Source organism: Jaculus jaculus, chromosome 16 (genome assembly GCF_020740685.1).
Source record: "Jaculus jaculus isolate mJacJac1 chromosome 16, mJacJac1.mat.Y.cur, whole genome shotgun sequence".
Classification (NCBI taxonomy): domain Eukaryota; kingdom Metazoa; phylum Chordata; class Mammalia; order Rodentia; family Dipodidae; genus Jaculus; species Jaculus jaculus.
This window is the reverse complement of record NC_059117.1, coordinates 61,480,780-61,494,254: the sequence shown is the minus strand read 5'-3', so window position 1 is coordinate 61,494,254 and position 13,475 is coordinate 61,480,780. Positions and strand designations below refer to the sequence as shown.

The 13,475-nt window shown below is 43.6% G+C and overlaps 1 protein-coding gene across 1 annotated transcript in view; it reads right to left on the bottom strand.

The window, feature by feature from the left end:
- Window positions 1–13,475, bottom strand: part of Nr1d2 (nuclear receptor subfamily 1 group D member 2) — a 29,457-nt gene that overhangs the window by 3,955 nt on the left and 12,027 nt on the right. The window contains exons 3-7 of the mRNA XM_045135822.1: window positions 13,360–13,448; window positions 9,801–9,945; window positions 4,744–5,363; window positions 2,423–2,608; window positions 1,621–1,831 (exon numbers count right to left, since the gene is read on the bottom strand). Of these exons, the coding sequence (XP_044991757.1) occupies window positions 1,621–1,831; window positions 2,423–2,608; window positions 4,744–5,363; window positions 9,801–9,945; window positions 13,360–13,448 (1,251 nt within the window). The remainder of the gene's footprint in view (window positions 1–1,620; window positions 1,832–2,422; window positions 2,609–4,743; window positions 5,364–9,800; window positions 9,946–13,359; window positions 13,449–13,475) is intronic.

The following is a 13,475-nucleotide window of genomic DNA, read 5'->3' as shown; positions in this document are numbered from 1 at the left end:
CAATAAAACTGACTTTGTGATATGTTAATTTGTACAACCAATCTAAAGCCCAGGTAGTGCACCCCTGCAGGCAGAGGACTGAGAACAGCTCAGATTCTAATTCCCCTTTCTCACCTCGCCTTCGCAGATTGTGTCCTCTTCCTTTCTGTACGGCCTATTTAACTAAAAATTGCACAGTGCGGCACCAAACCCTGTTCTGTCTTTCCAGAGAGAACACACCCAAATTCTGCCTGCCTGTCTGAGCAGCTAGCATAAGGTACAGTCATAAGATAGAGAACTTAACAAATATTGACTGTTTGGTTTTACAGAAATAGATTTATCAATCTGATACCAACATTAACCAATACTGACAACTGATCAAGAGACTCAGTAAACAGTAAATAAAATGAGAGAGGCAGTCACTGTAGGAAGACAGCCTTCCTATGATGAGGATATGGCGCAACAGGTATAAGCATGAAGACCTGAGTTCGATCCCCAGTACACAGGTAAACAGCCAGGCATAAACATGCATGCTGTATCCCCAGTGTGGAGGAGGGTGGACACTGGAGAATCACTGAAGCTCCCTGGTCAGCAGCTCCAGGTGCAGTGAGAGCCTCTGTCTTACAGGGACAACGCAGAAGAGTTAACAGAGGATGACAGCTGACCTTCTTCTCCGGCCTCCACCCACCTATGCACAGGATGCACACACGTGCACACACTACATACATCAGGGAAAAAATGGGGGTGGGTTCGAAATAGGGTTTTGCTCTAACTAAGCCAGACTGACCTGGAATTCACAATGTCATCTCTGAACAGAGTGCTGGGATTAAAGGCGTGTGCCACCACACCCAGCCTCAGAAAAAAAAATAATAATTTTAAAGACAGGCATGTTTTATTGAAATCTTCCCTTCGAATTTGCTCAGTTGTCCAGGTCGAACTGGTCAGCCAAATTATGCCTTCTAATGTTACCAGTCTTCATTGATTCCCCGACATAGAGGCCCTTTATGTCACCCACATAATTAGGACTGTAACTCACAACCCTCCAGTGACTAGCAGACTTCTGCTCCAAGAGGAGTAGAAAGGACACAGGGAACTTGGGAGTTGTATCATATGTAAGATTCCCAGCCAATTATTTATTTTTATTTATTTATTTGAAAGACAGAGAGAATGGCCGTGCCAGGGCCTCTAGCCAGTGCAAACCAAATCCAGATGCATGCACCACCTTGTGCATATGGCTTATGTAAGTTCTGGGGCGTCAAACCCAGGTCCTTAGGCTTTGTAGGCAAGTGCCTGAACCACTGAGCCGTATCTCCAGCCCCAATTAATTGAATTTTAAAGTAAAGCGATACCTAAAATTGTATGGCATTATACAGATGCCCCCAGGGAAGGCAATACCTTGATTTCCAATATGCTATTGGGAAAAGCAATTTGTGCTTTAATGGCTAGCAGCTGAATGAGACCCCTTGATCAGAAGTCCCTACAATAAAAATGCCGTACAATCAGAGAAACTGGGAGCATCACGAGTGAGCAGCCCCACACTGGGCTCACACGAGGAGCCCTTTTCTTCAAGAGGATGCGGAGTCCCAGGCCCACAGCATAAACTGACAGGTGACCACAGTCCCACACGACCCACTTGCCTACCTGCAGATACAAGGACGACAGCAGTGAACAAGCTCATCTCCTCATCACTGAGCTGGAGGGAATTCAGCTTCTCACTGAATTCAAACATAGAGTTGAGCAGATCCCCTGCTCCCATTGAGTGCAAGTCATCCACGCTGTACTTCTTGCCACTGAGAAAGGTAACAGTCCGCTCCTTTGCATCAAATAATGAGGCAAATCGAACCATTAGAACCTGGAAGAAAGTATGGGAATATTAAGTAACTAGTCGAGTCAGTTAAAGACACCTACATACAGGACAGGAGAGATGGCTCCGCTGCTAAAGGCAATTTCTTACAAAACCTGCCAGCCTGGGTTCAATTCCCCAGCACCCATATAAAGCCAGACCCACAACGTAGCACATGTGTCTGCATTTTGTATACAGTAGCAAGAGGCCCTGGAGTGCCATGAACTAAAGGGTGGCCCTTAGGACTGTGGCACACTGAGGTAGGTACCCAAAACAGTTGATAATCACCTGGAAACAAAACTGTGTTCTCCATTCATATTCTGTAATGAATACGATAAACCCCAGGCCGGCTGTTAAGTGCCTAACACCATGTACCCCTGAAAACACCACCACCCTGGGGTCTGCATGCTGGGAGCACACAGCACTGACATGTCTAGTCCTGAGTTACGCTAGTCTCTGCTGTAAACCCTGGCATTGTCAATCTGCCGTGGGTAGTTTCAGACTCTGAACTATAAATGCTTACTTAGAAAAGAATGAAAAGCATCAGAGAAACTGAGGTACTCATGTCCCGCATCAATGAATGTTAAGGGTCAAACCTACCTCAAAAGTCCCAGCCTTTAGAAGGTTGACCTGGTCATGCTGAGAGAGGTCTCGGAATCCAGGAATACGCTTTGCAAATTCCACCACTTCTTTCACTGCTGGGGTAAAGCTCATGGAAAACTCTTCCCAGACTTCATGCCCCGACTTCTGAGGGTCCACATAGGGAGACTTACTCATTGGGCAAACCTAGTTTACAAGAAACAGAAGGACTCTTAAACTGTGAGCACGGCAGCATCTCCAGACAGCTTCCCCCATGTGTAGCCCAGCATTACATGGGAAACCTCGCGGCAATACAAACTTGCCAATGCACACTGAATATAGAGGAGTTCTGGCCAGTGAACAGTGTGTATTTTAAAATAAAGGCTTTATAAAGCACATACCCTTTGCACTTAAAACGGCCTTATGGGAACCTGATTCAAACACCAATGAACTTACCATAAGATGTAGCCTATGAAAATTATTGTCTACAAGAAGCTATTTCAAATGCCCCTTGTGCAGGTTTCGTTTGCTCTGTAAGTGCTGCCCTTATGCTGGTTAGAGTGCTCTGTTTACAATGTAAGCCCACATCTGTTTGCTTCTCAGCCCTTTTAGTTATGGCTGATTACAACCATGTTTTCTTTCCTATGCTAGGGATGGAATCCAGGTCCTGGCACAAGCTGGGCTAGGGCTTCATCACGAAGCTGCAGGATTACCATTTCATACATGAGGACATGAGGTTCTGAGTGGCTCAGAGATGACTCAACCCAAGTGAAGTCACTGGCCAAGGACTCACACCTAGTTTACTTCCTACTTCAGAACTCACTCAGTCTTCAATAGGCAAAACTACAACACTGCAATTCCCAAGAGGATGGTAGGGACCTTGCGTTTAAAGAGGCCAATGACCCTTTATTCCATCAACAATGATTTGGCCACCTATTAAACTAGAAAACAATGAGTGTAGATGCTAAGTATACCTACTAAACATGGAATGATAGAGGGAAGGAAAAATGCGGAGCAAAGAAATTGTAAGAACACTAAAAAGGTTCTAAAACATGTACTGTATATTCTATTAGTGAAATTCACCTTCAATTTTTTTCTTAAGTTTTTAGAGGTAGGGTCTCACTCTAGCCCAGGCTGACATGGAATTCACTATGTAGTCTCAGAGTGGCCTTGAACTCATGGCAATCCTCCTACCTCTGCCTCCCAAATGCTGGGATTAAAGGTGTGCGCCACTACCGGCTGCCTTCAAATTTTTATTAAGTCCATAGGACATCCAGGGATGGGCTGATGCTTAAGTCATAAAAACAACCATGAAACATTCTACAGAACTTCCTTCTCTAAGGAGGTCATTAAGCCTAAACAAGTGGAAGGTCACCTTGCAGCTCTCTCAGATATTAGGAAGGAACAAACAAGCTGAACATGAAGATGGGAGTAGAGACAAGCATTTAAAAGATGAAAACAAGAGACTTTAGTTACCTGGAGGTTGAAACTATAAGCACTATCATGGGCCTCGTGGCTTAAAGTGGACGTAGTGCAGGGTTGCTGCCCTGGTGTCTGGCTGAACAAGAGCACTGGGTTTTCATGCAGAATGTTATATTTGATGAAGAAAACTTGAAGGATATGAGCAACATTATCTCCCAGGATAATGTTTTAGAAATTAAGTTGTTAAATTATTCCTAAACTTCCAAACCATAGGACATTTGTGTCCTATCCTCAAAAGTTCTTTTTCACATCATCATGGCCCACAGACACTCCCTTCTGGGCATGGTGACGCAGCCTGACCCCAGCTGCTCACAAGCATCACAGCCTGGGAGCGTCCAGGATAGCCTGAAAAGTACAGCGAGCTCCCCGCTCCCAAAAAAAGAAAATCAAACCAACCAAACAAAAGTAACAAAACCTCTCTTCATAGAAATCAAAGAAGCTACAAGAGCAACCCTTTGGATAATGAGGTACTAATTAATCATAATACTTAATTCCCAAAGGGACTTCCAAGAATTAAAGGATAAATTCTATATAATCATATTTTATATAAACTCCTAATCCCACAGTATCAATTAAGTCACAAGCTTGTACCCTAGCTCTGTGTGAAATTAGGTCTCTCGACAAATGTTGCTTATTAAAATTATTCACTGAAAATGGTACATAAAATTGATTCTGGAAATCTCTTGAGCTTTCTGATCCACCTCCCAAGTAAGCACACGTGTGCACACATACACTTGCACACGCACGCACATGCACGCACACACACAGAACACACAAACACACCTTCCCCACCAGCCAAAAAAGAAAACCTTCAAAGCTTTCCTTGACACAAGGTGAGCAAAAAACTGATGTCACTATACCAGATGCATCCTCCCTGCAGTGCTGCACAGGTAACTACTGCTCTCGTTCCGAGAGCCCCCCTCTACTGGAGCTCTATCACACACTCTTGGAGTGTAAGCACTGGAGAAGTTCACACAACGTCCATTTGCAAGACAAATGGCATGCCCACTGGGGTAATGCGTGACGTTCCTCCCTTTGTACTGTCCACTGAGGTGCGGTTGGCTCTCACTACAGGCCCTGTGGCCAAGCCCATTGCCACAGCAGTCGAGACTCAAATGATACTGCTCCATGTTCTTCGCAATCCTGCCTCCTCTTTGGGGCTGCATGTTCTCAGTTGAGCTCTCCCGCGGCTCCTGATTATATAGAAAGGTGTCCTTGTGGGCTCGAGTCACCATGCCAATCACTTCTTCTTTTGCGAAATCAGAGGGGGGAGGAGGGGAGCCCCTGACGCTCTCCTTCTCCAGCTGGGGCTTGGGCCGCAGCTGCTCGTGCACTAAGGTCGTCTGCTCCTCATGTTCTCCTGAGGGGTCATTCTGCAGGCGACCACTGAACTGGCTGTTCATCATGGTCTTCATCGCACTTTGCATTTCAATCAGCATCCTCTGCTTTTCACGCTTAGGAATCCGACCAAACCGAACAGCTGTTGGGAGAAAAAGAGTTAGCATCTCTTTCCTAAGTAGGACCTGCTTGTACAAAAGGATGACAGAAGTCACCTCTGGCATTTAGTCATGTAAGTAAATGCCTGCTAGTTTTATGCCCCAAAGGGAACTAGGAAACAGAGAGGAAATTGTTCATTTTTCTCCCAAAATAAGGCTAAGGAAAAGATTTACTTCCTGGGTATTTTCTAAGCAAAATCTAATAGAGAAATAAGAAACTAACTATTATTAACTTATTACTATCATAACTATTATTAAACTAAGTACTAATATGAGAAGCACAGCATACAGAAGACCAGTACATTCTCAGCCAGTCTAAGGCTCCACTCTCCCATAGGTTGAGAGCTCTGCATGTCCACACCCCTCAGAACAAGCAGAACTTCCTAAGTGTGTGTACCAGCTCCTCACGCCACACCCTTGCCAGCTCATTTCCACAACCCTACCCTCAAGACACTATTAAATGATCTACTTTCTTCTCTAGCTTCATAAAGGAAAAGTAAGAGCTCTCTCAAACACAATCAATAGAAAACGTTACTAGAAAATAATCTTGCTGGATTTCAATTAAAGTCAATGAAATAAAGAAAATTGTAATCAGTCATGCTCCACTCTTGAAATTTTTTTTTTTTTTTGGTTTTTTTTTTTTTTTTTTTTTTTTGGTTTTTGGTAGCTTCTCCCTCTGGCTCAGGCTGACCTGGAATTCACTATGTAGTCTCAGGGTAGCCTCGAACTCATAGCGATCCTCCAACCTCAGCTTCCCGAGTGCTGGGATTAAAGGGGTGCACCACCATACCTGGCTTCACTCTTTTTTACAAACTTCCTTTTAAAGGTTTTCTGTCTCTGATGATTCTATCCTGGGGGAGTTGAATTCTAGTCTAACAAGTTATACAAAGATAACAAAAATTCAAACCACCTCCCCAGCTTTTAGGAAAGCCCCAGTAATGTAAATGCAGCCTGAGGAGATGTCACTACACACAATTATCTCATGCTCTGTTCTTCACCTCTACTTCTTCCCTCACAAGCAGCTGTGGGTCTTTGCAATAATCACATCCTCCTCCATTCTTTTTGTTGGGCGGGGGAGGATAGATTCCCACTCTAGCCCAGGCTGACCTGGAATCCATTAGACTCAGGGTGGCCTTGAACTCACGGTGACACTCATACCTCTACTTCTCAAGTGCTGGATTAAAGACATGTGGTACCACACCCGGTGAAAAATATTTTTATTTACTTATTTGAGAGAGAGAGGGAGAGAGAATGGGCATGTCAGGGATTCCAGCCACTGAAAACAAACTCCAGACGCATGCACCACCTTGTGCATCTAATTTATATGGGTACTGGGGAACTGAACCTGCATCCTTTTAGTCCTTACAATTTGCAAGCAAGCTCCTTAACTACTAAGCCATCCCTCCAGCCCCCATCCTCCATTCTTTCTTTTTAATAATATTTTATTTTTATTTATTTGACGAAGAGAAAGCAGGAGACGAAGAGAGAAAGAGAAAATGGGTGCACCAGGGCCTCCAGCCACTGCAAATGAACTCCAGACACATGCACCATCTTGTGCATCTGGCTAGCATGGGTCCTGGGAAATGCTCCATTCTTATAGCATTAGTTTGAGAAGTAAAATAAAAGAGTAAATTTCCAGCACTGGCTGAATCTCTTATACCAGAAGTTCCCTATCCCAGTGTTCTACTTCTATTGTCAGTGAGATAATGTATCAATGAAAGGGATTTCTTGAATGATGCCTTTCTATGTAAATACGAAGTTCCTGCTCAGCGATTTTTAATTGACCATACCAGACCAGTCCCTCTGACAGCATCAGCTTCGTCATGTTCCAGAAGGTGGGACCATCTAGAAATAGACTCTACACTATGCACAACAGAGAAGCCAATCCAGTGATGTTGCCTCTGAGTATTAGTGCTTCCACACATTTCCACACTCATTTTCCTTACTCCTCCATCCCAGACTTTTGCTTTCAATCTTTCATCTTCTTTGCACATGCCCTGAATGTGTACACCAAAAGCATACTATCATTTCAAACTAAAAAACAAGTCATAGGCTAGAGAGATGGTTCAATGGTTAAGGCACTTGCCTGCAAAGCTGAAGGACTCAGGTTCAATTTCCTAGGACCCAGGTAAGCCAGCTCCATAGGTGGCACATGCATCTGAAATTCGTTTGCAGCAGCTGAAGGCCCTGGCACACCCATTCCCCACCCCCTACCTCTTTCACTCTCTCATAAATAAATAAAATAAGTAAATAAAAATAAAAAACAAGTCATGTCACATAAGCAATGGGCTCGTTGACTCAGATATAAACCCACAGAGCTACAGCCACCTGATTCTTGACACATATGCCAAACATACACACTGGAGAAATGACAATCTCCACAGCAATGGTGCTGGGAAAACCAGATACCCATGCAGAAAGGAATCTCACCCCTGCACAAAACTCAGGTTCAAGTGAATCATTCAAGTCCTGAAATTCTAAAACTGCTAGAGGAAAATGTAGAGGGAAAAAGAAAAAAAAAAAAAAAAAACTCAAGATTTAGGCTTAGGCAAGCACTTCTTGAATAGGAAGTATTCCAACATTCAGAAAGTAGCACCAATGATTAACAAATAGTACTTCATGAAATTAAAAGGCATTAGCACAACAAAGAAAACAAGTTATTGAGTGAAAAAGAAGCCTACAGGATGGAGGAAAAAAAAAAACTTTGACAGCAATATATCTGACAGAGAATAAGTATCTAGAATACACAAAGAATTGGCAAAGACCAACAAAGAAATTGAATAACTTAATCAATAAATGGGCTAATGAAATGGATGGGTCTCAAGAAAATGAAGTGCAAATGGCCAATAAACATGAAAAATGTTCAGCCAAAAGAGAAATGAAAATTAAAACAACACTGAGAGCCATCAAAAGAGCAGTCATTTAAAAAAAAGTGACAATTGATATAAATTAATGAATGTGACAGCATGATGATGTGAATGTAAAATGTCCCCATAGCCTCATGTGTCCCCAGCTGGGGGAAATTTGGGGAGGCTGTGGAGCCTTTGGGAGTTGGAGCCTTGCAGAAGGAGTGGACACTAGGTGTGGGCCTAGGGACTGCCAGTGATAGCTGAGCTCACTCACACTGTGACAAGACATGTTACCTCAGCTGCCTGTTCCACCCATGATTTCCCTGCCATGGTAAAACTTCCCCTCAAAACCGTAAACCATTGTTGGGCATGGTGGCACACCCCTTTAATCCCAGCACATGGGAGGCAAAGACAGGAGGATCACCATGAGTTCAAGGTGAGCCTGAGACTACACAGTGAATTCCAGGTCAGTCTAGGTGAGAGCAAGAGAAAAGAGGTGGATATACAACATATATTTACATGAAAATGTTCTTATGTAACACAGTGCCATGCACAAGTAATACACAAATGAAACCTTTTGTTTCTTTTTGTTTTTAAAGGTAGGGTCTCACTCTAACCCACCCTGAGCTGGAATTCACTATGTAGTCTCAGGGTGGACCAAATTCACAGTGATCCTCCTACCTCTGCCTCGTGAGTGCTGGGATTACAGGCATGTGCCACCAAACCTGGTCAAACTTTTAATTTTTTCTAGGGGGGGTGTGAGGTAGGGTCTTGATCTAGCCCAGGCTGACCTGGAATTCATTATGTAATCTCAGGCTAGCCTAAAACTTATAATGATCCTCCTACCTCTGCCTCCCGAATGCTGGGATTAAAGGCATGCATCCATATATGAAACATTTTTCTGTTTGTTTCTTTTTGGAGGTGGGGGCCTCACTCTAGCTCAGGCTGACCTGGAATTCACTATGTAGTCTCAGGCACAAATGAAACTTTAAAAAATATATTTTTTATTTATTTATTTTAGAGAGAGAGACAGAGGCAGACAAAGAGAGAATGGGCATACCAGCAGCGCCCCAAAGCCACTGCAAATGAACTCTAGACTCATGTGCCACCTTGTGCATCTGGCTTTATGTGGGTACTGAGGAACCGAACCTGGGTCCTTTGGTGTTGTAGTCAAGCGCCCTAACCACTAAGCCATCTTTCCAGCTCTCCCCCCCTCCCCCCACCCCGAAACTTTTTTTAAAAAGAAAAAGAATACATGAAGCTAGGTGTGGTGGCACACGCAGCACTTGGGAGGCAGAGGTAGGAGGATTGCCATGAGTTTGAGGCCACCCTCAGTGGGTAGAAGCCCTGGCAGACTCATTCTCTTTCTTTCTCTCAGTCTCTCTCCTTGCAAATAAATAAATAAATAAATAAATAAACGGTAAGACGAAAGGTGAGGTGGCCAACACTGGAGATTATCCTGTTCTGCACACACGCCAAGGAATGCATGCACCACATTCACACACCCAAATATCCTATTCTCTCCCACCTCCTTCTCCCCCCCCACACACACACACCCGGCAGAGGACATACCATCTCTGGACATGCCCACAGACAGGCACTTTCTGAAGCGGCACTGCTGACAGCGGTTCCGGTTCATCCTCATGACGGAGCAGTTTTCGTTCTTCAGGCACTTCTTGTACTGGATGTTCTGCTGAATGCTTCTCCGAAAGAAGCCCTGAGAGCAAAGAAAAGATTGCTGTCCATTTACAGACACCCAAAGTCCTCCTAAGAACTAGTCCCACAACCTAATCAAGTGTGTACAGAACTGTCTGGAAATGATATAGAGGGAGGCAAACATCATACTAACACCCAGGCCGGTGATCAGTAAGCAAACATCACTCACATACGCTAGCCAGATAAAACCTCTCCTTTCCAAGTTTCTCTGTTGCTTATCCCAAGTGTCCTTCACACAACATGCCCATCACCAGACCCCACTTGCACCTGATGTTCCATCTTACAATGACGTGGAAGTTCTAAAACTGCTTTAAAGCTTTTTTGAGACAGGGTTTCATGAACCCCAGGCTGGCCTCAGCTATATAGCTGAGGATGGCCATGAACTCCTGATCCTCTACCTCCCAAGTGCTGAAATTACAAGCATGTGCCACCAAGGTTAGATTCTGGAACTCGTGAAATAGGAACACTGACCTTCACAAAGTTTGACAGCTGCAACTGCCTCACTAGACCCCTGAATCACAGTGTTACCGTGTTAGGGTTTGGTCCTACTGACACCAGCAAGGACTACTCTCATGTGCCAGACATCACTGGCCACATAGCAAGAGCATGTTACAGCACACGCCATGGCCAGCTCATGACCCAGGAAGAGGGAGCTCCCACCTAGATGCTAGAAACATTGGCCTTGACAATTGTGACAGGTGCTCAAAGGCCTCCATTTTAACCGTCCCAGTAGAAACAGAGAACTCAGGCACAGAATGATCCAGATCATCTCACTGCATCATCCCTGAACATCATGAACAGTAAGTACGTACAGGATATAATGTTTTTACATTTCATTGTGATACTGTGTAACTCACTTGAACACTTCAAGCCTAAGATAAACACATTTTTAAGAGGGTAGTAAAGGGCGGGGAGTGCAGCACAATGGTAAAGTGGTTGCCTAGTTTGTGTGAGGCCTGAGGTTTGATTTCAAGCATGGCCAAAAAACAATTTAGCAGGTATAGTGGAACATGCCTATAATTCCAGCACTTGAAAGGCTGAGGCAGGAAGATCTCAAGTTCTGGGCCAACCTGTGCTACATCATGGAAAAAAAAAAAAAAAAAAGACACCAAGTACTGCCTGGGGAGACAGCTCAGTTGGTAAAGTGCTTCCCTCACAAGCATGAGGACTTAAATTCAATCTCCAAAACCCATGTACAGAAGTTGGGTGTGGTGGCACATGCCTGTAATCCCAATGCTGGGAAGGCAGAGGTGGGCAGACCCCTGGGGCTCCCTGGCAGGCCAATCTAGCCTAACTGGTGTTTCCAGGACAATGAGAGAGTCTCACTGAAGTTGGAACAACACCTGAGGAACAATGTCTGAAATTGTCCTCTGGTTCCACACTCACCTGCACACACCACTGAAGGCACATGCTCACACACATGCACAAGAAATTTTTTTAAATGTACATTTATCAAGAATACACAGCACATTTCATTCAGGTTGTGGTTTCATTTTCTAGATATAAAGTGAGACCAATGCCTACCTCACAAGCATTTTACACATTAAAAAAAAAAACACAACATTTGTACAATTTTTAAAACATTAAGAGTTATAATTATGGAAATCACTGACTAAGTATTCTGAAAATGTAAGCTCCCAAGTCAATTCATTCAGAACCACTCTGGAAAGACTTCCTCTTTCGTCCTCTATGTTCATTACCTTGTTCACCCACCACATCCTGCTAAACTGGATTCCTGCTCAAGTCAGAAAACAGTAAGAACACATGTCTTTACTTTGTTAATGCTTGATAACAGGAGAAAGGGTTACATCAGATTTAAGAGAGGGATTCCTGGATATAAGCAAGGAGGTAGCAAATAGCCCATTGGGAATTACCTAACATGCTAGTTGAGATAATACTCCACTCCTTGTTTTCCAAGTGCTCTATTTGTATTAAAAATTATTTTGGGGGGTTGGAGAGATGATTTAGCAGTTAAAGCGCTTGTCTGCAAAGCCAAAAGACCCAGATTTGATTTCCTAGGACTCACATAATCCAGATGCACAAAGGGGCGCTCGCATCTGGAGCTCATTAGCAGTGGCTGAAGGCCCTGGTGCACCCATCCTCCCTTCTCTCTCTCTCTTGTTTTCAATCTCTCTACATGCCTATTTCTGTATCTGTCGCTCTCAAATAAATAAATAAAAATAAAATATTTTTTAAAATTAGTTTAGGGCTGCAGAGATGGTTTAGCAGTTAAGGCGTTTGTCTGCAAAGCCAAAGGACCCAGGTTCAATTCCCCAGGATCCACATAAGCCAGATGCACAAGGTGGCACATGCGTCTAGAGTTCGTTTGCAGCCGCCAAAGGCCTTGGCATGTCCTTTCTTTCTTTCTTTCTTTCATTTCTCTCTCTCTCTCTCTCTCTCAAACAAGTAAAATTTCTAAAAAATTTAAATTATTTTACTTTTTTTAATTATTTTACTTTTATTCTTTTTCTGTTAGTTTACTTTTGTTGTTCTGTTTTTGAGACAGTTTTGCTATGTAGCCCAGACCAGCCTAGAACTCAACAATCCTACTGCCTCAAGCATTATTTAACACATTTCTACTCTTGGTATCTGACCAGTAAGATCTGCTACAGTCTGAATGTGTTGCCCAAAGAGCATGCTTTGGAAACCAACCCCCAGTGTAATAGTATTGAGAGGTGAGATCTCCAAGAGTCTAAAGTCATGAGGCTGCCTGCATGGCTGGATTAACACTGCTATGAGTCTGTCTGTCGGGACAGTGAGTTGGGCTTTTTCCTACAATACTCAATCAAGGTCCTGTTCTCGCAAATAAGCCCTCTAGCACATTATGACATGGTAGAAAAGGCCCTCTCCAGATGGAGCCACAGATTCCAAATCATTTAAGCAAAACTTTGGTAGTCCACACCTACAGCCCCAGTACTCATGAGGTGGAGGCAGGAGGACCAGGAACGCAAAGGGGTCATCCCCTACACTGCAAGTTTCAGGTCAGCCTTAGGCTACATGGGATGCTGTCTTTAAAAATAAATAAATAAATAAAACAAACAAACAAATAAATAAATAAACTGAGCTCTAGCCAGGCAACTCAGTTACCTGTTTTGCCCCTTCACATCCCCAACCAGAGACCTGTGCCTGACCCAACAGAGAATGAGTGCCCACTGGATGGCTCACACCATTCATTGAACTAAGGTAGCAAATTTATGTTGATCAAAATCTTACAGAAGTATGTTTGCTGAATTAAAAGTACTTTTCAAAAAAACCTGGTAACTATACACTATAAAATACTTAAAACTTACAAGGATCAGCTGATTTCTGGCTCCCTCCTAGATTATCAACTGTGCAAATTCACAAACCTAACCCCCGCTGTTTTTAGCCCCCGAGTCAGTAGATCAGTAGTTTAAGAAACAAAAGCTTGCTTTACCTTACAGCCTTCACAAGCATGAACTCCATAGTGGAATCCTGACGCCACATCCCCACAGACTTTACACAGTAGAACCATGCCACTAAATTCTAGGGCACAAACAGACAGGAAGTGAA